Here is a 25,366-nt window from a genome sequence, read left to right on the forward strand (position 1 = left end):
TTCTATACAACTTCCGTTGATCGAACTAGAAGCACCCAAAAATACTCCTTTTCAAGGTTCAACCATAACATAGTGTTAGAAATAAACAAAGCAAATCTTCTTCTGGTCCTCCCACCAACAACTGAGTACATGGAATGTGTACAATGATGGTAATTGGCATCCCTGATCTCTGAACCAGTCCGTGCATAAACCAGGAGAAATTTCATTAAAGACAACATAATGTGGCAACGATGAGAGTTAAGTACCCTCCACATAAAGAAGTTTTTATACCCACAACCTTTAAGCTGGAAATGTAGAATTATTTGAAGCCAACTTAGTTATGGCAGACCATTGATCTCTTGACCACCCAAATACTGTTTTGTTTCAATAAAATCAGCAATATATATCTATGCAAATTCCACCTAAAGCTACCCAGATTATTCTCTTCCTTTTTTTTTCCTTTTAATTTTATTATATCAGGCAAAAGCTCATGGTGTATTGTTACTAAAATAGTTCTCATTCAGTACGCAGATGAATTACACATCAAATATCATTAACAAATTTGAGAACATCCTAACATTAGGAATTGATGACCTTCTAATTGTTGATTGTAAAAAAAAAACCGGATAAAAGCATACAATCATATAGAAGAATCGAACAGTAATATTACCATTCTGACTTTCCCAGTGCAACCAAACAGTAGGCACTCTAAAACCCCAAAAATTTATCCGCAAAAACCAGAAAACCCTGAAATAGCCGAATTTCAAAAGAACGTTTTGACGATTTTTAGGGTTCTATATATATATATATATATATATAGAGAGAGAGAGAGAGAGAGAGAGAGAGAGAGAGAGAGAGAGATATGGAGGGGAAGGGTAAATACCTGCGAGGAGCGGCGAGGAAGGAGATGGAGTCACGAGAATATTTGCAAGTTAAAAGAAACCAGCTAAAACCCTATTTTCGCTGCTCAGATGCGGAAATTACATCGATTGCATCCCCAGTTTTTGCGGAATCCAAGTAAACAACCAGAATCATAAACTATGGAAAACAACCCCTTTAAGAGTCCGTTCAGATGCAATCCTTGGGTTCGAAACTCCCAGAAATGACATGGCAACCAAAAAAAAGGAGCAGAAAATAAAAGGAAAAACAAATGTCGCGTTCGGTTGCAATCTGTGGGGCGAAGAAAAGATAAAAGAATAACAAACGAACGTGGGCAAAGGTGCGCGGTGGAGTGAGGGGTGGGCTGACAGGGAAAGGGTCACAGGCGGGCAATGAGTGTTGAGTGTAAGCGGTAAAATTGGGCACTGACACATGTACTAAACCCCCAAAAGACCCCTCAGATTGTGAAACTATCAGTTACTCCAAAAGCTTAAGCGGTTGGCGGAGTGTGTAAGTGGTAAAATCGGGCATCGACACATGTACTAGATCCCCAAAAAACCCCTCAGACCATGAAACTACCAGTTACTCCAAAAGCTTAAGCTGTAACGAGAAAGGTGTTATTTATCTTTTATACTTTAATACATTTCCGCATGTGGGCCCACTTGGCAAACACATGGCACATGTGGTCCCACTTTGGGCCAACCATCGCGTGTGGATATTTGCTATCCGGGAGGTTTGAACTCGAGACCTTTGGCTTTGATACCATGTCAAACTACCAGTTGCTCCAAAAACTTAAGCTGTTGGAGAAAGGCGTTATTTATCTTTTATACTTTAACATAGATTGTTAGTTTTTAAAGTGAATAAGACAAAAGTCTTTAAAGCCAAAGTCAAATGGAAAAGTTGTTTTGTTGAACTTTAAAAATTGGAGGGAAGATTCAAATTAAATTTTCCCACTTTGTTTTGGAAGCAATAATCTTTTGCTTGAATGGGGACTTGAACCCAAAATCTTGGAGTGTGTGTGCTTGTTGTGTTCTCTTCCAAAAGCAAAACAAATAGTCACGCATTGCTTTGGAAGAAAATTCTTCTCATCCATATAAGATGGAGAGTTGGAGAAAGGCTTGGGCCTTCAAGGGGCTTTAGAATTTGTTGGATCATAGGCTTTTAGAAGAGCACAAGCCCATGTTCAAAACATGCGCGTGCCTCGCCTCGTCGGGCCGTGGTTTGAGTTCTAATTTGATTTTTACCCCTTGTTTTGATATGGACACACCTATTAATTGGTTTGGATACACAAAAAATCCACAACATTTTTACAAAGCAAGAAAGAGTTTTTGTTCGACTTTTCTTTTCATCTTCTTCCTCTGTTCCGTTCCGTTCCTAATTGAGCACAATTTTACGGTGATTATGGGTGGACCAGTCAGCGAGTGCACGTGAACTGGAGCTATATTTGGCTGTTTTATGTTGGAGCGTCGATTCACGGATCCCGGTTGCACCTGTAGGGGGCAGATACGATTCTTAAGGAGAGTAACCAAGTGGCATGACTCAGCCTTCTCATTTTTAATAAGATTTTAGAAAGATTTCCTCCAAAAGAGATAAGTACAGTTTTTTTTTTTTCGATTTCTGATTTCCAATAGAAAACAATTTTGGCTTCGAGTTGTAATTTTTGGGTTCAAATAAGTCACAGATCAGACCTCATCTATATCTATTATTTCCAACACAGACGAATGGCCGCCGTGTGGCATAAAAGAAGTGGATCATCAACAAGCACCCAAGTCCTAGGCCAAGTAGTATCTCCAGCATACACAGCATCCAAAAGCCATGTGTTACTCTATCGCCCAATCCGTCACTGCTCCTAAGTTAGTGCAGCATCAGAAGCAATCACGCCATCGCATGCAACGCCTGCAACATCAAAGCAAATTATGCCTTTTGCATGCCATGCCTGGACAACCTTGCAACATCAATACAATACCAATGCTAGGCGATTGCCATGGCAACTACGCCATCTTCACCCATGAGTTACGGAACCTCCACATATAAAAGGGAAACTCTCACACCATTAAAGAAAGACTTCAGATTAATCACCTGCATTCTACTCCAATTCATTAATTGAATCATGCAGGTACGAGAGACTGAATACTTAGACTCCAAGTATTTGGCACTTAGCCATATTTGATGCTTTTACTGACTTGAGTGTCGAAGGGTTATAATGAGTTACGACCTCGGGCCTTCCTAACTTTCTTTGATTACAGATCACTCTGTCGACCGCTCCTCTGTCCTAACGAGACTCAAAAAAGGGGCCTTCGATGGACCCGAGTAAGGTTCGAGTAGCAGCATAGGGCAAAGGTTCCAGGCACGAAGGGTAGCAAGCAAATGAGACATAAATGTAAAACAAAGTGTAAAACAAAGTACTCTCTCTAAAATCATATCCCTTCTGGAATCATTTAAAGAGTGGCAGATATTTGGCAGGAAGCTAATACTGTAGCTGAGTTTCTTTCAAAAGCCGAGGGAAGCTATGTTGGTTTTGATCTTCCTCTTGAGGACCTCCCTCCTCCTTTACCTGACTTTGTAAACAGAGACTCATCTGGAGCTCGCTAAAGGCTTGTAATTTTTCTCTTGCTCTAATAGACTCTGGTGGGGGTCCTTGCCTAACCCAGCTTGCAGATAATAAAAAAAGTGAGTCGTACCGTAAACAAAGCATGGGGGCCGATATTAGTAGCCTAATAAAACATCTTCATCCATTGTTGCTTTTCATCGAATTTCATTTAAAAACTAGTAAATTGGGATGCGTGGGGCACGAAATTAAAATGCATGAAAAAAGAAGAAGGTTTTTCCAGGCCACCAAATCCCAACTAATATGGAACCTGATAATGATAATTGGCTGCAAAGTTGGTCAACCCCCTTGCACCCCAAAATAAATTCATTTTTCTTTGGATGCAAAACATTGCATTGGGTTGTCCCTCGCCATGTTACTCTAAGCCCAACATCTCTCAATCATTTTGCGACGATTAATTTACTATTTTTCAAGGGAATTGATATCCCCCCCCCCCCCCCCCCCCACGCGGCTGGCTAGCTAGCTAGCGTTAAACGTTAGGATATGTCACTTTCCCACCATTTGACCGGTCTCTCTCTCTCTCTCTCTCTCTCTCTCTCTCTCTCCACAACAGGAACAGTTGGTGGGCCCAACAGAAACCGTTGGTGGAATGGTGGGCCCATCTTTAAACAACGTAGGCCCCGCCCATACCACCGTAGGATAATCCAAACCGTCCATTTGATGGGCCATAAATGTAAATAGGTTGCGTCCCAAAATATCATTTCCATAAGCTGATCCTAGCCCTCCGATCTAAATAGAAACTACATCTTATGCAACCTCTATAGATTGTAGGGTTGTAATCATCCTGTGGAAATGATTTTTGGGGCACAACCTATTTACATTGTCGCCCATCAAATGAATGGTTTTGATCATTCTATGGAGTTGGTCGTAAAGTAACATTAAGACCCGTCCACAACATAGGACGATCCAAGCCGTCCATGGTTTGGATAATCCTATGGAGTTGGTCGTACAGTAACATTAAGCCCAATCGCAGGCCCCACCAATTTTTTTCAAATTGAAGCGTACCGTCCACAACATAAGATGATCCAAGCCGTCCATGGTTTGGATCCTCCTATGGAGTAACATTAAGGCCCAATTAAGGCCCCACCCATATTTTTGAAAATGAAGTGTACCGTCCAGACCATAGGATGATCCGAGCCATCCATTTGATGGGCCATAACGTAAATGGGTTGTGCCCCCAAAAGGGTTGGCCCATCAAATGAATGGTTTGGGTCATCCTGTGGTCGTACAATAACATTAAGGCCCGTCCACAACATAGGATGATCCAAGCCGTCCATGGTTTGGATAATCCTATGGAGTTGTTCGTACACTAACATTAAGGCCCAATCATAGGCCCCACCGATATTTTTCAAATTGAAGCATTCCGTCCACAACATAGGATGATCCAAGCCGTCCATGGTTTGGATCATCCTATGGTGTGGTTCGTACCAATTTAGGCCCCACCCATATTTTTGAAAATGAAATGTACCGTCCAGACCATAGGATGATCCGAGCCGCCCATTTGATGGGCCACAATGTACATAGGTTGTACCCCAAAAATCATTTCCGTAGGATGATCACAACCATACAAATTATTTGTAAATGGGACAGCACAGTCTCTTTAGAAGTTATTACGTTAGTATTTCTGAAACTATATTAGCTACTATTTTCAAACTGAAGGGCGCCCTTGCAAAAACCCCGCCACAAGGGCTCCCCATTGGATTCATACTACCAACCATGTTTATCATTACTTTAATTTTGCATTTTCAGTGTCTGAATAAATTAGGTTGGATGATGTGGATGTAATGGGCTGCCTATATGCGGTCGGGATTTTGCAAGGCCGTGCTTCAGTTTAGCATTCTTCTAATTTTATACGCAAATCCATTAAGATATAACCTTCATAATCAGTCATAGTCCGGCCTTTGAACGGTCGGGTTAATGACCAAAAATCTTTTGCATACAGTAATTTTTATATGATTTGTTAGGGAATTTCGCTGAAAGCAATTTCACGGCTGACTTTTTCATGAGAGAACAGCCACTCATTCGGCAAAATTCCCTAGCAAATCCCACGTTTTACATTACAGTCTCAAATATCATAGCTTCTAATTTTCACACCCCAAGTGTTTATAAGAACGCCCCTTTTGTTTGTCTTTACCTAGAAAATCATCCAAATTTGGGAAGAGGAGACCGTTGGTTGAGCGAGAAAGCAACGGCGACAGCAACCAAGCTCTCTGTAATCCCACTTCCCTGACGTGTACAGTTTCTATCAGAAAAGCCCCTTCTCGTACAGATGACGTGGCACTGCTGCTGACATGGCAATCCAACTCCTATCGGTGTTATTTATGTTTGCTCTCACATCTGTATGATCACGTGGTCCTCGTCTCACCGATTAGCTGACCTGTCATCCGAACCTCAACCTCCAACCTCCACTTAGGCTCGGACTAACGTTCGTCCTTTCCGAACCTAACCCCTAAAAATATACAAATAAAATAAAGCTAAATTAAGGAACCTTCTTTGTAGTCATTACAGCTTCTATTCCAAGCCAAAATAATGAAAAGCAAGGTTAAGAAAAAGAAAAGGAAGAAACAGAGAGGAGAAGAACCTTCACTCTCAAGCTTTCGATTGATTCATCTGTTTTCGCCATTAAAAAACATCACGCCATTTTGCACGAGAAAGCAGAAAAATCTCATCGTCCTTCACGGTAAAGCGCCAAAAAAGATCCACCCACCAAGCAAGCCCTTTAAAAACCCATCTCTCCTCTCACCCCAAACCAGAGCTTCTTCTGTTCAGAAAAAAATGAAGATCATGAAACCCAATTTCATTCTCTTACTGGTATTCTTTTACAGTCATTTGATGGCATTTGCATTGTTAGATCCTCTCGATTTTTTGGCTCTCCAATCGATTCGAAAGTCCCTTTCAGATATGCCTGGAGCCACTTTCTTCTCTTCCTGGGATTTCACTTCTGATCCTTGTAATTTCCCTGGTGTGTACTGTGCTTCCGACAAGGTAATGAAACAACTATTTACTCCAAAATCTTAAGGCCCTGTTTGTTTATGATTATGCTAAGCGATTGTGAGTCCAAAACTAATTATTGGACTCAAATTTACTATTAATTTTGAGTCTAATAATTGGTTTTGGAGTTACAATCGCTTCGCATAATCTTAAGGCCCCATTCGTTTAACATTAAGCCAACCGATTGTGAGTCCAAAACCAATTTTTAGACTCAAATTTACGTTATTGTACTCAAAATTATATGTAATTTTAAGTCCAATAATTGGTTTTGAAGTCACAATCCGTTGGCATAATCTTAAATGAATAGGGCCTAAGTGGGTAGAGTAGTGTCATTTAATTATCGAAATTTCAACCCTCGCACTCTGATAGCTACTCAGTTTGGATACAAGTATTTTATAATCTATGATTGTAAAATCCAGATTTTACAAGCTAAAACTTGGACTGCACGCTTTCAGGATTGTAAAATCCATGTTTTAGCTAGCCATTCAAAAAAAAAAATAATCCATGTTTTAGCTTATAAAGTCCGAGTTTTGGCTTATAAAACCCAGGTTTTACGAGCTAAAATCTGGATTTTATAAGTTAAAAACCTGGATTTTATAAGGTGAAACTTGGACTGTACATTTTCGGGATGGTAAAATCCATGTTTTAGCTAGCCATTAAAAGAAAAATCCATGCTTTAGCTTATCAAATCCAAGTTTTCACTTGTAAAATCCAGGTTTTAGCTTGTAAAATTCAAGGTTTTACCATCCTGAATTATAAAAATCCTTGTATCCAAATGGTCCCTTTTAGAGTTGGTGTTATTTAATCATTTATATTCCAACAGGTAATAGCTTTAAACCTAGGCGAGCCAAGAGCCGGTTCGCCCGGTCTAACAGGCCGGCTCGATCCGGCCATCGGAAAACTCTCCGCCCTCGCCGAGCTCTCCATAGTCCCCGGTCGAATCATTGGCTCTCTCCCTCAATCTCTATCCCAATGCAAGAACCTCCGTTTCCTCGCAATCAGTAAAAACTTCATCTCCGGCGAGATTCCGGCCTCGTTCTCTGATCTTAAAAGTCTCCAAACCCTTGATCTCAGCTACAATCTATTAACCGGTTCGATCCCCCCGCAACTCGTCGTAATCAATTCCCTCACGAATCTGATTATCTCCCATAATCGATTATCCGGCTCAATCCCACCGTTGATTTCCCAAACCCTAACCCGCCTCGATCTCCAACACAACTATCTCTCCGGTTCTCTCTCTTATCTCTCTCCTTCCCTTCAATACCTTTCCCTTTCTAATAATCTCCTGACCGGAAACGTCGAACCGGTTCTAAACCGGCTGAACCGGCTGAACTACTTAGACCTAAGTATGAACCTGTTCACGGGCAGCATTCCGGGCAGTGTTTTCTCTTTCCCAATCTCGTCCCTTCAATTACAGCGTAACATGTTCACGGGCCCAATTGAGCCGTTAGATCAGGTCACGATCACGACAGTTGATCTCAGCTACAACCGTCTATACGGGCAGATCTCGCCGTTGCTTTCCACTGTGAAGAATCTCTATTTGAATAATAATAAGTTTACCGGGCAGGTCCCGGGCAGCTTCGTGGACCGGCTTCTAGCGGCTGGGATTCAAGTATTGTATTTGCAGCATAATTATCTGACCGGGATCGAGATTAATCCTACGGCTGAGATTCCTTTGAGCACTTCCCTTTGTTTGCAGTATAATTGTATGGTTCTCCCCATCGACACGCCTTGCCCGCTCAAGGCTGGGAAACAGAAGACTAGACCCGCAGCGCAATGTAGCGAGTGGAGGGGTTAGAAGAGGGTCGGGTCGAGAAGGAAATGGTCAAATGGGAGAAAGAATGAGGGTAAAATCGGAAGAGAAATATATTTATAGCTGTTATTTAAATATTTTATTTTATTCAATTATTTATTTTGTCATATGAGTTCCTATATATGATTTTATCAAATGAGTTGGAGAAAAGGAAAAAAGAAATCCCATTTCAACAATTACAATATGGGCAATTTTTATTTGTATTTACCCAATGTAGGGGTCTGTTATATTGTTATTCCTGCTTGTTCTCAATACATAAATGGATAATATTCTTAGTTTTTGTGGTTTGTCTTAGAATTCCCCTTGATTCTGTAATTTCTCTTTGAAGAAACTTTGTAAGGTTGAAATTTAATGTGGCCCACTCCTTGGACAAATTCAATCAGATCGATTATAAATAAGTGGTTTTGATTTGCTCAACAGATATATTGGTGGGTCCCAATCAAAAGTAGTTGACCGTATGGTTAAGATCCCTCTCATATACCCATAAAAAAAAGAGAGAAGAATATTGAATGGGTTGTGAGAGAGTTGGTGGTGCTTTAAACTTCAAATCAATGTTTAAAGCCTTTTTTCCACCCCATCTGGCACGTTTTTCCAAGCAATTAACAAGGAGAGAGGTTAAAAGAGATGAGAATGTGAAGGACAGACAAGATGGGTGGAAATGTCATTCCCCAAAGACACAGGGAAGTAAGTAGCAAGTCCTGATCTAAGGTTGACAGCACCTGAATGCTAATGTGTTTTTAAATGAGGCTTAGGTGATAAATGGTTTAGATTATCGATGCCCACTCATAATTTTTGGGCACTTAAAAGTTAAAACCATCAACTCTTTGGAAATTGTGTACAATTGGGAAGATAGTGGGCATAGTGTTCATTGATGGTGGGGACAATCTCATCTCATCTTACACTAACATCCACTCATTTTCTCTCTCTATCAGTCTAAGTCTCCTCTTTATGTTTGTAGCTTTTCAGCATACGGGACTGAGAAAAAACCATCATTCATTCCCACATGAATTACGTCGTGGGCGCCAGCCATCATACCTTCCCCAATTGGAACGCATTCCTCCTAACTTTTTATGATTGTAATCATAGATAGAAAAGATGGTTAATTGGTAGTGTCTCTCTCGTAAATATCACAAAGAGAAATATGGTTCATTGGTGGATCTCTCTCTCTCTTTCTCTATCATGTTATGAAAATCATAAAGAGAAAGATGTTTCAGGGTCTCTCTCTCTCCCTCTTAACATCATAGAGAGAAATGATTCATCTCTCTTATAACCATCATAGAGAGAGAAATGGTCTATAAGGTCTCTCTCTCATAAACATCTGGAGTGAAAAATGGTTCATAGGTCTCTCTCTCTCTCTCATAAACATCATAGAAAAATGGTTCATATGTCTCTCTGAGAAAACATGATTCATGGGCCCCTCTCCTTCCCAATCTCTCCTTGATAAACATAAAACATCATAGAGAGAAAAATGGTGCATACTCTCTCTCTCTCTCTCCTCTCCTTTTACTTCTTTATAGTAAGCATCAAACAAGAGCTATCCATCCACATAAAAGTAATAAAGAACTTATTAAGCTAATGATGCTTTGATAGCTTGATGTTTTTGGGTTGCCTCTGATGCAAGTCTCCTCTCTTACTAATCAATGAAACTTTTGTTAGTATAACCCTATAAGATAACAATGTTTAGTACCATCTTGATTTAAGTAAAGGAAATCCTCTACCGAGCCTTTTAATGCAATGGTTGTTTTATTCTTTGCCTTTCTACTCATTAATTATTCCTTCATCATCGCATGGGCCCCATCCCTATTTTTTTAGAGGAATGCTACGCTCACTCCTGCTGCAATATTTATTTAGGTCACACTATACACGTGGCAATGTCTGCTGATCTCTGCCATTGATGCCATATGATGAACTGAGACTTTGTGCCACTCGATCAGGGCCGTTGATGTGATAGTCAAAATTTGTTGTGGGGAAAATACCAAAGAAATCCACCATGGATCGAGGGTTAGGAAGGTCGATTTGGTCTCAAACCCAACCAGTAGTGGGGCCTACTAGATCAATAATCTCAACCACCTTGCACGCTAATTTTTTTTATAACTTTATGTATTATTTGAGGGATATTTTAGTAAAAATAAGCCATGCAGTTTTTAGAACGATTTCTATTTTGAGTATTTTTTTCTTTCATCTCTCACTCTCGAGTGACCCCCTTCTCTTCCTTCTCTAACCACTGACCCTGAGTCTATAGCCCACTGACCCTGGCGCAGTTGTAGCTCACCCTTGCAACTATTGGTCACATTTGCACTCGCCCTCTTATGAAAATTTTAATCGTGTAAAATGTAAGACTGTAAGTAGGAACTACTAGGACATACCAATGAATGGTCTGAATTGAAATGGATTGTGATCGAGGCGTAGAAAGTAGGAAGTAGGATCCAAAGAACACTCTGAATCCGATTCTACCGATAATAGATTTGAGTGCATCGTGACTAAGACATAGGTGGATCCGTTGACACCCCTACTTTGCAGTGTAAGAAGAGCAGTCATAAATATACTAGAGGAGGTGGCTCGGGGAAGAAAATGTGGCAAATATATCACTTCTCTTTCAAAAAATGCTAACAACACTGTGATGGCCATCAGGCATGTTCCTAATAGGCTTTCTGGCCTCCGCCCGTGCCTTGACTATGTAATCGGATCCGTTGGTTGGCTGTTGGTCCGACCAGTGACCACGAGTCCGGCCAAATGCACTGACAACACCTTGAAGAGATGATCCTAGGCCATTATCCATCAAGGCTCTTTTAGATTCTGTCTGCAAATTATTGTTTTTTTTTTTTGGGCGGTGATATTTTACCCCACCTGCAGTACGCATTCGTCCCCCTTTTAACGTGATCTGACGTCAAAAAGCGTTAAAGTTGCCCACTGTTTAAGTCCTTTTTTTTTTGTAATTTTGTAAGCTTATGCATGGAATGTTTGTTTGGCACGGACCAAGTTCGCCTCATTACGTTAATCAACAGTCTTGATTGCAGCGTACGTGTGTCCCCCACCAATAGACCTTAAGACGAGATTTTATATACTAGGGATTTGCTAGCGCCCATCGTAGAAGTCATTTTAGGGATGGTTGTGAATGAAAACAAAATCTGCTGAAAAGTGAGCCTCTGTGGCTGCTGTCAGATGCAACGACCATCAGCGAAAATCCTTATGCGATGTATGCTAGTAAATCCCTATATACTATATGTGCATGTTACAAAAAGTGAAGTAGGGCCCACTTCATATGACGATCCAAATGCCGTTCCGCCAAATTCCCAAGCAAATCTCTAATTTATCATTTCCTTCATAAATTGTCGAAATTAAAATTTTTGCTGGGAAATTTTTTTTCTTGAGAAATGTTTTCCTTGCAATCAAAATCCAAAATATCTCCATTTCAAAATTTCACATGAATCCTAGAGAAAAATGTCTGTGCGCTCAAGCGCCAAAAATACATGGGGCCCATATTTTTAGGGATGATCCGAAGCATTCATTTGAAAGGCCCTTACATAGATAGGGTGTGTACCAGAAATCAGTTCCATATGATCATCCTAGATGGAGATGATTTTTTGTGGACATCCAATCTATGGGCCTTTCAAATGAATACTTTGGATCATAAAAAAAATATGGGCTCGTGTGTTTTTTGAAACTCTAGCCCACATAAAGTGCACAAACGGTTTGTTCATTCTATAATGAGAAAGAGCATTTTGATCGAACAAATATTTCCATTATTCCCGTGTTTGTCTTTCAAAACTCAAAGGCTGTGTTCACTCACTTTCTCGGCGCGTGAAAAGAAAGGAAAATGCCCTTTTTTTCCCAAGAAAGCGATTTTCCGCTGTTCGCTTGGTTTCACTTGAAACCCAAAATATCAGACGTGGAAATTTAAAAAATGACGTGGAAAGTCATACTTTCTCGCAAACGAGGGATTTCATTTCCTACCGAATAAGTGAGATTTCGTTTCTTTTATCTCGGGACAGGAAAAAAAGCCGGGCTTCTTGTTTTCTTCACCCACGTGAGGACAAAATCCTAGGGCTCTCACTGCCTGGATCTTCATCTTCTCTGCCTACACTCCGTCTTCTCCGGCTAGAGTACTCCTCCGGCGACACTACCCAAAGCAAGGTAACTCTCTCTCTCTCAACCCTCTTTCTCTCTCTCGATCTGGATGTTGGTTTTTCATCATTTTTTTTGCAGCATGGGGTTTTGGAAATGGGTCTTCTGATTTTTGGGTTTCTATTCAGTCCATCTTCTAATGGGGCTTAAGAAATGGGTCTCCATCTTCGGAAATGGGTTTGCAGAAAAGGGCTTGAGAAATGGGTTTGTCGAATGGTTTGAGATATGGGTTTCAGAAATGGGTTTCCGAGACATAATCTTAGATCTTATAGGTCGAATTTTCATTTTTCATGGCTCTGTTTTTTATCTCCATTTATCTCCCATTCTGCTGTTTGCAAAATAGTGAAAAATATGTTGTTGATATGTGGGTTTTAGCTCTCTTTTGCAACTAATATTTGAATTTTAGGTCACTTTGTTGTGGTTTTTTTTTGCAAGAAATGAACTATGTTTGAAAAATAGTTTTGGATCTGCTACTGCTGTTGGGTTTCTTTTTTTCTTACAATAGGGTTTGAGATCTAGTTTATTTTTTTATAAGTAATATTTATGGATCTATGTTCTCTGGATTTCTCAGGCTTTCCTGTGCAAGTGAACAGCCGCAGGATTCTCTTTCCAGTACAGTTTCTTTTCCTTTCCTTTCCTTTCTGCCATCTCAAATTCCTTCCCTTTTCTGTCCTGAGAAAACAAGTGAACGGACACAAAGAGATACACGTGAAGGATGCTGGATCTGGCCCAGCCCATCACAGCCCGACGCCACGACTTGAAGCCCAATATGAAATATACTCATAATAAAAAAAAAATGAAGAAGAAATGCCAGCTTTCAATCGTCGTCATCAACATCAATCGAAGCGCTCTAGCGCTGTTCGAGCGACGTGACCTCCTCTCTTGTTGACACATCCCCCTATGCAAACATGGAAACAAAGACCAAACCCCTTGTACTACTACTATTACTCTCTCTCTCTCTCTCTCTAGAAAACCATGGTTTCTTTGACAACTAGGGTTACTCTGAGGCTCGTTTTGGTCCTCATCCTCCTCCTAGCGGGCTTCTACGTGGGCCGTCCTCTCTACTGGAAGCTCTCTGCCACCATTCACGATATCCGAGAGAACAGAACCACCGTCAAACAAGGTCTACCCCTCTCTCTCTCTCTCTCTAATTTCTCCTTTCTTTCTGCTCAATCTCTCATTCTTGTAATTTATACGAGTATTTTTGTTCGATTTAGGGATCTCGAAAATCGTTCTCGAAGCTCAGAAAACAGTCGGATGGGTTCACGATGAGTTGGATGCCGGCGTTAGGGTTACCAGTAACCGACGGATTCTTCTCGGGAGGACATGATCAGGTTCTTCTTGTCTTTTCTATCTTTTTCTCTTTTTTGTTTTTGTTTTTTGTAGAGTGATAGATCTGAGTGATCGCTAATTTATGAGATAGATCTGACTTCTTGAATGTAATAATTAGTGAATTGTTCGTGTCCTGTACCAATAATTCCTTTCTTAGAGGATTTTAATCTTCTTGAATTTCTTAATTTTAATGTCTTCAGCCTCTTGATTTTAGTGTAGATTTTCTTAATTTCTGTGGCAACTTTGGCATGTGAAATTGTGTTGGCAGCCTGACATGTGAACAGTTAATAGCAACCAAATAATGCAGCCTAACACCACTAGGACATGATGCTGCACTCCAAAACCAACCCAAACACATATTATACCCTAGAAATTGTGCAACCTGCTTTGAAGAAGGAGTGTCTAAGCCAAGGGAGGGAAAGGGGTAGGTGTTAGGTTTGGATGCTATAGTGTATTTTGGGTTTTTTTTTTCTTTCTTAGATAAGGGTTGTGAGAAACAGCTTGGTGATGTCAACATCCCATGCTTCAACCCCATGGTTCCATTGATATGTACGAGGGAATTTCTCTTGTATGAGGAAGATTGTCTATGCATGGTGCATATCTCTTGTATGCAACAAGGTTGGACTTTGGACTGGAGAGTAGTGGTGGGTTATGAGAAATTGGAAAGGATGTTAATCTGCAGTTGGACTTCTTACATCTGTTTTTGTTTGCTTTGACAATAATTTGAGAATGCATTTTCAGACTTTTGAGTATTTTCCGGGATTCCTTTTCATGGATTTTTTTTTATTTTTCGGTTTATCCAGAGGTGTGAATCACTGAATCACTTAGTTTATATGGGTTGCCTGAGTTCATTTTTTTTTCAATTACGAGGAGCAGATTGGGCGGATGATTATTCCTCCCAACGATAACGGCCCCCTTTTTCATGTTGTCATTTTTTTCCCAATTCTCTCTATTATCTGGTTCCACAACTCTTTATGCTGATTTCCATTGCAAAGCTGAAGTCCCAAATTAAATGCTAGGAAGGTCGATGCAGCTGCATCCAAGGCTACTTTCAATTTCATCTACCTCTTAATCTTGAACTTCGAATCCCATGATATCTGGTTTGGAGAAATTAATCCTGTGTTGGACTTCGAATCCCATGAGTATCATTGACAAATTAAAAATTCGCTCACCTCCAAATCTTATTTATCCACTATAAAACCCTATAATAACCACCCCTGTGGCAGTTGAAAGGTGGGGGGATTTGAGAATTGGTGTGTTCGAGGGTGGGAATTAGGATGTTAGAGCAATCGAAAATAGGAATTAATAAGGTTTGTAATTTAGGGTGTTCCACTTCCAAGGTTGGGTGAATGGAAAGAAGATATAATTCAGGGGAAAGAAGATATAATTCAGGGAGAGAATAGGATACTACGGTTTAAAGAAAGTGAAGGAGAAGAAAGAAATATAAGATCTAGGTTTCCAAAGGCAAAAGTGAAGACGAACGGAAGTAGGAGATGCAAATATAGATTTATTGGAGAAAGTAAGTAAGTACCTTTGTTGGGTAAAAAAGATTGCACTTAGAATCTTGGTCAACCTTGCTCCTTTTTTTTTTTTTGGGTAGGTAAGCTGGGATTGAACCTGCCCACCTCAAGGTTAACAAAACAAAGCCTCAACCATTGAGCTACATGTTGACCTTGCTCTGGTACCATCTAAAAGCTACCTCAGTCAACCTTGATCTGATACCATCTAAAAGCTACCTCAGTCATATAATATCAATAAGAGGAGAGAAGAAAATAAATTCACGGGGTTTGACTATTCATTCATGTGATTGGAACACACTTGGAATAGCTTATACACAATGAGATACAGAATTACCAAACCAGACTTAATGAGATGTGTCATAATAGTGTGTTTATTTCGAACACTTGTGAATACCGGTTTGAAAAACCGGTATTCACTTAGCTCTCTCTCTCGCTCTCTCTCTGAGTGGGCACATCTGTGTTGGGCATGCGCTTTCACTTAGCTCTTCCTTAAGGCTTTCTGATCATCTTGTGTATTGTTTCTCTCTTTTAAACATTATCGTATATGTTGGAAAAAACAAAAGTTCTTGTTTGTGATAGCCAGCGTCCCAAAAATGCTCTCATTGCTGCTGCATCATGTGGAATGACTTCTACAACCTTTGAATGGCACCCTCTATCCGAATCTCTTGAGTTTGTTGGTTAACTTTTTCTTATGAGCTATATTTTAATCCAATTTCTGTCTCATTGACGCCTTTCACAATGGTTTAAAGTATTGAGATACCCCAAAAACCACTACATCTCTGCCACCCGAAATTTCTAGAAGCATATCAGATGTCTTCTGTGAGACTAATACTTTAAACCATGCCTGCTGTTCTACACAACCGTGTTTTGATAATGGGACGAATCTCCTTTTAAAAATTTTGTTCAGCTGTCAAAGGCTTTTATGATTTCTACAAAGCTCTCACCAGTCGATCATAGAAGTGTAAAACAAAGTGAGTCGCCCTCTTATTCAAAATATGGTAAAAACCTACATATTCTATTTTATATTAGCGTAGTGATATTCCCCCCCTCGCTCCTCCCCCAACAACAGAAATCGTTAGCTACCCTTATCTTATCTCATTTTTTTGATCGAATGAATTATTACGTAAATTTTATTCATGATTTTCTTCATTATTTTCATTAGTCTTCCTTTATTTCTGCATTTTCTATGATTTTCTCTATTCCATAATTTTTACAATGAAGAAGAAAAAACACAGAAGTTCCCGATATAGAATATCATCTACAGCTGCTCGCTCATCTTCAGGGCTTGAAACCGCAGATGGGTATCATGTCCTGAATAAGGCCATGTCTGATAACTATGATAAATTAGTTTCTCCAGGTGATGAGAGTGGGGTAGTGAGGGTGGGAGAAGCATAGACTTGAGAGGGCACAAATGAGTAAGGGTGAGAAAAATAGGGAAAGAGTCGATCATATTTTGGGCAAAGTTTTTTATTTTCCAGATTTTTCAGGCTTTTCTCGCCCTCTCCTTACCTGCTCCCTGTCATATCTATCCCTCTCCCAACCTCCCTCACCATTGTAGCCAACTCTAAAAAAATTTCCTATTGACATATTAGCTTACCAAGTGTCGAGAGAGCTGTATCCTAGAAAAAAAAAGAAAAAATAAGGCTACTATCGTGTTTTGATAAAGCCACTAACCCTGCTTGTCTTTTATTATTTCTACAGCTGTCAAAGGTTATCACAGTCCCGATGGAGTTCTTAGAAGCCAATTAAAAAAGTTATTACAGTCCCGATGGATTCTTAGAAGCCAATTGAAAAAGGAAAGACAAGTTGAGCTTGTACAATTATTAAAACATGGTCGTGCCAATATCAGTAGCCAAAAATAAAATGCTTTTGAAAAGAAATTTTCTTGGGAAATGATAGCAGCACACAATATTGTTTTGATATTTTGCACTAACCCTCTATGTCTTTTATTATTGAAGAGCTGTTAAAGTTATTACAGTTTCTAAAAAGCTCTCACAAGCCAATTTTGAAAGACAAAATCCAAACTCTGGTTGGATTTTTCTCTTCTAGCTTCATCACATTGCAAATGAGTGTACTTAGGAATTAATTGGGTGACATCATCTACTCATTTGGGGGCTCAATTGGCATCACCAATTCCACATAAGCCAAGCTCCTTACTCTTCACCAATGACCATTTTCCTCAACAAGATGGAGGGCGATTTCGAAGTGTAAAGTGATTCTTCTAATATTATTTTGTGGGCCACAGGTATTCGCCGTGGTGAATAGCTAATCTCATGGATGAGATTAAAGATATGTGTTTGTACGGTGCTTTCTCTTATTCATAATTGCGCCAGCGATTTGACTGATCGTCTGTAGCCAAATCAGGAGCATCTAACACCCAATCTTTACCACCCCAAGTGCACTTCTAATCCTCTAATTTTAACGAAGATTACCCCACTTCATAGGATGATACAAACCGGTAAATAGGCCGTACCCCATAAATCATCTCCATGGGATGATCCTAACCCTTCAATCTATAGAGGTTTCTATAATGTACAGTCCCCCTACATACAGATCGGAGGGTCAGAATCATCCCATGGAGATGACATGTGGGTTAGATCCTATTTATGTTGTGGCCCAGTAAATGAGCGGTTTGGATCATCCCAAGAAGTTATAAAAACTCTCTTGATTAAAAAAAAAAAAAACAAAACAGAGCTAGAGTATACAAAGAAGTCAATGAAAAAGAATCATTTGCAGGGCCATATGTTGAATCCTACTACAATGTAGGCTAGTCCAACACAGCACTGGACAGGCCATATAAGAATAGACAACAGATGATGCACAATGAAGAAACCCAAAGAAGAAAATACTAAAGTGGAGAGTTTTGCTAACAAACCTTACAACTCCTCTTGCAGGCACCAGGAAGGTCCTGAGCTCCCACCATATATTCTGGGTTATTTGTGCATTCTCCAAGGGCTGCCCACCTCTCACAACTTGGATTTTCATCTGTGCAATTACCAGAACTCCCTATGATCTTGTCGAATGAGTCCGCACGTATCCATTTTGTTGCGGACCACTTCTCGCCTTCTATCACTGGGCATCCTCCATGTAGACTCATCTGATCTGGAGTCCCATTTGAGTGGAGGTTGAAGAAAAGAAGGGCATCTCCTCTTCTTGGTTTTACTGAGTATTTTTGTAACAGCAAGCAGAAGAAAACAAGGCACCAATGCTAATCAGAAAATGATCACTCAATAATTAAGATAGTCAAACATATATTTTTTATATATCTACTTTATATTTTTTGTATAGGATGCCTCCCTGGCTACCTGCTGCATGTAGCTATTACTGGTTTGAGAAATGATATATCCACCCCCATTTTTTTAGTTGGGACGGCCCCCCCTGTAAAAGAGTAATCATAAATACACTGGAGGGTGCTGTACCAAGTGAAAAAACGGGCGAATATATCAGTTCCCTTTCTGGTTTTAATAAACAGTTATGTTTAAAAAAAAAAACATATTTCTTACACAGGTACTCACCTGCAATTCCCTTCTTTGCACAATCTGATAAATCATCCTTAACAGGTAGTTTACGACGTGGAGACTCCTATTAACATTAAATAGTTTACCATTTATCAGGGTGAAATTAAGTGGTTGAATATCATGAGTTTTCGTCATGCAAGTAAATAAGAATTATATTTAATCAGACACTAATATATGATACTTTCCAAGCCACAGATGAAAAAGAAACTGAAAGAAGAAGCTGACTATACTGCACAATAAGTGTTCGAACTCTGGTGTTGAAATACAAACAGACAAAAAGGGGAATTCTTGAACTTACCTCAGCTGAGGGAAACACTGTTTCACCGCCTTTTGCCACATCTGTGAGATACATAAGCACGGTGGCGATGCGGTGCCCACCTCGAGCAATATTAACCTTATCAGAGAAATAATCGTAGTGTGGGTCATACTTTTGCCCATGCTCATATCTTAGTACCTGTGTGTCTTCACCATTGTCTGGAAGACAAGAAACCACAATCAGTTTGATATCAAGATGACTAGAGACAAACTTGTAACTTGATAATGTGTATGGTATTTAGATGCCTTCAGCATTCATGAAAGAATAACAGAGAAATGCTTTGCCGCTTGCATGTATGCATATATGGTCACAATATTTGTGATCACAACAGCACGTCACGAGCAGCACGCACACCCGAGAATGAGATTCCTTGTTGCAGTGATCTTGTCAAGTGTTGAAGAAATGGTACAAAAAATTCTTTTGAAGATCTGACGATCTCACAATAGTCTTCAATATTTGCTTGGGACTTTATTTTGGCTACTGATATTGGCATTATCATGTTTTGATAATAATATGAACTCACCTTGTCTTTTCTTTTGTAATTGTCTGTTGAGTGCTTTTTGGGAATTGTATTAGCCTTTGGCAGCTGGTTAAATTATAAAAGAGAAGGTGAGTTTGTCTTGTTATCAAAACATGGTAGTGCCAATATCGGCAGCCTTCACTTTTTTGGAGACCGTAGAAATCCGATAAGGAAGGAAAGAAAGGATTTACATTGGTGGTTGAGATTTTTTATTTTTTATTTTTTGAAATGGCAGAATGATTTCATTAAAAAGGAAGAGGGCCGAGATGGACCCCAACCAAAAATACAAAGAGAAATTCAACAAAACCCAAAAAGAAAAAATAGACAATACAATGCCTATGAACTCCGCTCTTAGCAAGCGAGTCCATTACATCTTCAGTACATCTAGGAATAAAGTCCTTTCCAATACATAAGTCCCAAATCTGATTGATGATATGCAGTAATCTCCATGGCTGGGGCTACACTTATTTGCCCAAGCAATAACATTTGATGAGTCACCCTCCACATTTAATCCACCACCGATCTTATTGATAAAATATGAACAACGATAAGAACTACGAAGAGTCTGGAACTCCACTTCATAGCCTATCACACCGGAGAGGATAGCACAACCTCCCCAGAAGAATTTTGGAGAACACCCCCAACAACCACAGAGTCAGACTCAATAGAGGGCCCTCAAAGTTCAACCGAGTGAAATGAGTGGGAGGGTGTTCCATTTCATTTTCCTTTTCTCTTTCTGCTTTCTAGTCATGGCAGTCACTTCCCATTTTCTAAAAAGATGTTGAAAAATGTAACCCATCCTCGAACTCTTTCATCACCAGTGACCAACTCACATAGATGCTCTTCACATCCCAAGTAAGCTTTACCACTTATCTCTCTTTATGAATTCTAAAGATTTTTTTTTTTAAAAGTAAACAACAGCATTGCAAATGGAACCATATTCCACAGGATACGAACTTTCTCGCCCAAGAAAAGACCTTTCCGCTCCTCGAGAAGTAGAGTGAACGACCGTGGGACGACCCAATCAATATCAGACCAACTGAATAATACCTTTCCAAACTTTTATAGCCAATGGACAATGGATATTGACGTGGCTGTATGATTCTTTGGCTTCCTTGAAAAGTATGCAAGGTTAGGCTACTGACACTTTTCCAGATTAAGCAGTTTGATAGTATTGATCTTAGGAGAAACATGAGACTTCCACACAATACCCAAAGAGAAGGAAAGTCTCACACCGATTCAGAGGCAAGGGAAAAAGAACCCTATCAAGAATGAACCATCTGGGTCATGGGCTCAAATCCTTGTATCACATATAGCATCTGACACCAAAAAAAATAAAAAATAAAAAAATCCTCAAGACAACTAAGTAACTCCCACAAAAACTCATAGCTCCTAATCTTTGAGATGGCCTCAAAACGGTAATCATACAAGAACCACAAGAAAGTTTTAATTTTGATTTTCATTCTCTAATCACATTGTGCGCTATTTGACAATCTTTCAGCCGCACAAACTCTTCTCCAACAGCTCCCTCCACGCCCATCTCCTCCCTGTCTTCCGTCCACCGGGATGGAAACAACTTAATGACAATGGGTTCATTGAACAGTCGTGGTTCAATCAGCGCATCTGAGAGGCTCACCCTCTTGTTATGCCCGAAAATCCCTGTTAAGCCACTGGCACAGAGCATTTGGAACTCGAACAGTGCAAAACGGTGGGCCCTATATCCCGTGTTGAGGGCTGCATGTTCCCATCGAAGGATACAATGGTGCGGTTGGCATAGCAATAAGAGGGGTTGATGCCTTCAAAATGCTAAGGAAATTGGATGTACCAAATGCATCGCTGCCTTGATCCAGCTGCCTTGATCCAGCATGAAGGACATGCATTCACGGAGAGCAAGGGAGTTGTAGATGTAGTGGTCGCAGTTGAGTTTGAGGATGAAAAATCTGCTAGAGAGGATGGAGGAGGCTCGGACCATGGATTCCATGGCCCAGAATTCTTGTTTTGGTTGTACCCAGAGCGCTTCTCACAGGGGGCATAGGTGAACATGGGGAGGCCGGTGTTGTCGCAAATGAAACCAAGGGTTTGGTCGAATGGGTGCTTGTAGAGGTGCTCGCTTTCTGGCATTTGATCACCATCTGTTCATACATAAATATGAACACGGTTTCACAGTCGGCCACCCAAGTGTGTTTGTTTCTAATGTGAGGTAGTGAAGCAGACACATTATCATCATGAAAATGCAATACGAGCTACTTAAAACTACTAAGTAGCTTATTGCAATCCAATAGAATTTCACGTTTTTTTAGAGGAAAAATAGAAATTAAAGATTCACTAGAAGAGCCACCTTTCCTCTCAGGTATCCCGGCATTCCGCGAATAGTCTTCAACTCCCTCCCTTTCTAGATCAGCAGCCTGGACTGGATCTACAGCTCCCATATGGTCTACCATTGCCTGGAACTGCTCGGGAGTTGGTGGCTCCTGTGGTATATATCTCCACCAAAGGCTTATACACAATCTATTCTAGTTGTGAACCTAAACAATACATAAGCAAGTGGCAGGCATGTTATTCTGAGAAACAACAGATGGTACAATGGTATGGAAGGTGCCATCTTCAACGGATGAGATGATCCACAACATCTTATTCAAACCCACGTCCAACAACAAACAACCCTAGGAGGACTCACAACCAACCATAGTAGTTGGCAACAACCACGTGGCACCCTAGATAGCACTGGATGGAACAACTTTCCAGAAGCAAATACCCCAAGATTCCATTCCTAAACCCTCCATCCCGGCCTTCCCTATGTAAATGAATGCCCTCTCACAAACAAGGGCACAACACACAGACTCATGACCCTAATCAACCAAAACAAGTCCTTGTAGTACCCTACTACACGTTAACACTATTGCGCATGCCTACCCTGAAACTAATTACTTGCCCAGAATATTCTTTTTCCACATAAGTCGTCCTCCTCCCAAGCTAATTCTACTAGGCACCCGATTATGCTCCTAATCCCCACACCCCAACCCCATATATTTAAGGTCCAAGATATTGAAGAATGTGAATCCAAAGGTGTTTTCAAATTGCGATATCAGATACTAGGGGCATTATCAACTGAAAATGCCCAAGTTTTATGAAACCTCATTCTAGTATATAAACTCAAGCTGTAAGCGAATGGATTAAGATGCATACATCACTTTATTCTTAGAGAGCTTCCTAGCAACAACAGCAGTTGAACAGTTTTGTAGATGTGAGAAGTTAAATGATTACTCAAACACCGATTATCTACTTACACAAATACCTATTATCTACTAGGAAGGTGAGTAGATAACTCATGCAGCTGATAATACTAAGTTCTATGACTTCTCGCATTAAAAGATGGGGCTTCCATAATATAAAATTGGGTTTACTAGATCTCTTCTGCAGACTACTGAAACATCAACCAAGTATAAACTAATATCAATACCCAAACGTTTATAAAGATGCCAAGAGGGCCACTGCATGAGGAGCTTGTAAGAAACCATTTTCATATTTCTATATTAGAGAATATTTCCAGTGGTCTAATTATAATTCTAAGTTCTGGAAAGAGAATTTGTTTTAAGATGGTGACAAAGAATCTGGTTTGTTGTTGCCTATAAAGATTGAACCCCTTAAGTCAATGTTATACAGGTGCGATTGACGAGGTGCATGGGAAAACAGAAGCATAAATCAGTTAAAATGTGAAACTTGTAGCACACACAAGATAGTAAAAACTTTAAATAAATGGCAGGTTATACTATATGTTAGTTTGTAACAGTTTTATAATGAAGGTTGACTGACTCGCTACCAAATGAGAACTTCAATAAGAAAATTATGATAGATGGTATGGGAAAAAGTTCAGCATATACTATACCTTTTGGAAGAAATGTCCATGCTGCAATCTTATCCTCTATCCTGGAAACAATAGGGTCCTACACAAGATACGTTCACAGCGATCGTTAGTTTCATGTAAACAGTTTCCGAACAGACAATTATTTGAATTCTTTAGTTAAAAAGTTAGTGAAGAAAGCCAACACATTATGTGCTCAATATAACACAAATATATAAGAATATTCTGCAACAAGTTAATTTTCATTATCAGAAATAATATATATATATATATATATATATATATATATATATATATATATATATATATATATATATAGAGAGAGAGAGAGAGAGAGAGAGAGAGAGAGTGGGTTGGGGATCAATATATATATATATATATATATATATATATATATATATATATATATATATATATATATATATATATATATATATATATATATATATAGAGAGAGAGAGAGAGAGAGAGAGAGAGAGAGAGAGAGAGAGAGAGAAAGAAAGAGAGAGAGCCATATTACAAAAGCAGTTTCTACAAGCTTCTACTTGTAATCCAAGTGGGTGAGAAAAGCATACCCAAAGTTTTTTAGTCATGGGATTTCAACCCATTTAACACAAATTTATAAGCATACTCCATGAATAGCAACAACAAATATAACACAAAGTTTCATAGTCATTGGATTTAAACGAAATGTTTCAGCCGAAATTTAAAACCATGAATATAACACAAATATATAAGCACACTCCATTTCATCAACAAATGCTCAATAATTAGCTTACAATACTCAAGATGATATCAACATTCAATTTAAAAGTATAAAATAAAGCTGGTAGTGCCAATATCAAAATAAGGTAATGTGGATATCCTAAAAACAAATACGAAGTGAGCAAGCAAATCAAGAACCACAATACAACCTTTCCCTTACTGATAAACATCCCTGAGCTAGTGCGAACTTGGCTGAGCTTGCTTTTGCCCGACAAATTATCGGCAACAGCTGATCTCTTCAGCTCTGATTTTGCCTGGAAAATCCAAAGAAGACATCAAATTAAGAAAGAAACCGACAGAAACATCCATAGATCGAATTGCCAAACCGTAGAAATTCATTCAATTTATCAAATTATCAATTATCAGGACAAAGAAAATTAGGCGGAGGAATCACGAATCGAGAAAAGCTACTCACCAGAGATATCAAATGATCGCATTCTTCCTCGGTTAGAAATCTTTCGTGCACAAAAGCTCTGCCAAAAACCGAATTTAGAGCAGAGGACAAAAAAAGCAAGAAAACGCAAAAAGGGAAAAGAGAAGAGAGGAGTGAAGAAAGAGACCTAGGTTTCCATGAGACCTGCTTTACTTTGATTGGAAAAATGGCCGAAGCAGAGGAATCTGAATAGGAGCTTGAGGATTCATGAAAGAGCAAGGAGATGGAGAGAAGAAAGACAAATGAGGAGAGAAAAACCCTAACCCTAACCCTAACCCTAACCCTAGGTTGGATCATTTGAACGTTTAGAGAAAAAATGTGGGTGGAGGTTGAATTTTGAGAAGGCTCCTTTTTAAGTTATTTCTTCAACAACAGCAGCTCAACAGCAGAGCCGAAGAACGCGGAAGGTAATAATAGAATTCGCACGCCACATTTTGATAACGACACTACTCTCTTTGTTTTACACTTTCAATCTTTTCACCCCGCTCTAGGATAATTCGCCCCCCTTGTAACGTGAATTGTCGGCAGACTTTAACTCTTTTTGACGTCAAATCACGTTAAAGGAGGAGGGGGGCGCATTATCCTACAAAGGGGTGAAAAAATCAGCTCCCTTTCTAAATTAGATTTTAACAACTATTACAATACGAAATAATTAGGATTTAAGAACTGTTACAGTGGTCAACTATTATACAGGCTCACTTTTCA

At 39.6% G+C, this 25,366-nt stretch overlaps 2 protein-coding genes and 1 long non-coding RNA gene across 5 annotated transcripts; 2 read left to right on the forward strand and 1 right to left on the reverse strand.

Annotated features, from left to right (window-relative positions):
• The first annotated feature begins 5,995 nt into the window (after positions 1-5,995).
• LOC143880796 (uncharacterized) lies at positions 5,996-8,557 on the forward strand. Its single transcript, XM_077383778.1, has 2 exons — positions 5,996-6,451; positions 7,281-8,557. Exons 1-2 carry the CDS (start codon positions 5,996-5,998, stop codon positions 8,253-8,255), a joined length of 1,431 nt encoding a protein of 476 aa, XP_077239893.1. The 3' UTR covers positions 8,256-8,557.
• A 4,416-nt stretch (positions 8,558-12,973) lies between these two features.
• Positions 12,974-18,532, forward strand: LOC143881427 (uncharacterized). 3 transcript variants are annotated; one of them, XR_013251943.1, is made up of 3 exons: positions 13,194-13,518; positions 13,613-13,729; positions 16,949-18,532. It is a non-coding gene; the product is annotated as an uncharacterized LOC143881427 (long non-coding RNA). The 3 variants fall into 3 exon arrangements; XR_013251942.1 differs by having other exon boundaries at positions 13,195-13,518; positions 18,142-18,532; XR_013251941.1 differs by lacking the exon at positions 16,949-18,532 and having other exon boundaries at positions 12,974-13,518; positions 13,613-13,912.
• LOC143881426 (putative prolyl 4-hydroxylase 4) lies at positions 17,960-25,044 on the reverse strand. The gene is made up of 7 exons (XM_077384490.1): positions 24,789-25,044; positions 24,644-24,701; positions 24,378-24,482; positions 23,488-23,545; positions 19,064-19,239; positions 18,763-18,829; positions 17,960-18,409 (listed from the first exon to the last, which is right to left on the reverse strand). Exons 1-7 carry the CDS (start codon positions 24,956-24,958, stop codon positions 18,114-18,116), a joined length of 930 nt encoding a protein of 309 aa, XP_077240605.1. The 5' UTR covers positions 24,959-25,044; the 3' UTR covers positions 17,960-18,113.
• Between the last annotated feature and the right edge of the window lie 322 nt (positions 25,045-25,366).

The sequence above is a fragment of the Tasmannia lanceolata genome, unplaced genomic scaffold (genome assembly GCF_043159265.1).
Source record: "Tasmannia lanceolata isolate RefF3 unplaced genomic scaffold, GAP_Taslan_0.1 ptg000007l, whole genome shotgun sequence".
Taxonomy (NCBI): domain Eukaryota; kingdom Viridiplantae; phylum Streptophyta; class Magnoliopsida; order Canellales; family Winteraceae; genus Tasmannia; species Tasmannia lanceolata.

What these genes read in the sequence shown, in the direction of transcription:
- LOC143880796 (XM_077383778.1), top strand. Translation starts at nt 5,996, where the DNA reads ATGAAAAGCAAGGTTAAGAAAAAGAAAAGGAAGAAACAGAGAGGAGAA. An exon ending in TGTACTGTGCTTCCGACAAG is followed by an intron (nt 6,452 to 7,280) that starts GTAATGAAACAA and finishes ATATTCCAACAG; the next exon opens with GTAATAGCTTTAAACCTAGG.
- LOC143881426 (XM_077384490.1), bottom strand. Translation starts at nt 24,958, where the DNA reads ATGATCCAACCTAGGGTTAGGGTTAGGGTTAGGGTTAGGGTTTTTCTC. An exon ending in ATGGACATTTCTTCCAAAAG is followed by an intron (nt 19,240 to 23,487) that starts GTATAGTATATG and finishes CTTGTCTTCCAG; the next exon opens with ACAATGGTGAAGACACACAG. An exon ending in CAGTGTTTCCCTCAGCTGAG is followed by an intron (nt 18,830 to 19,063) that starts GTAAGTTCAAGA and finishes TAATGTTAATAG; the next exon opens with GAGTCTCCACGTCGTAAACT.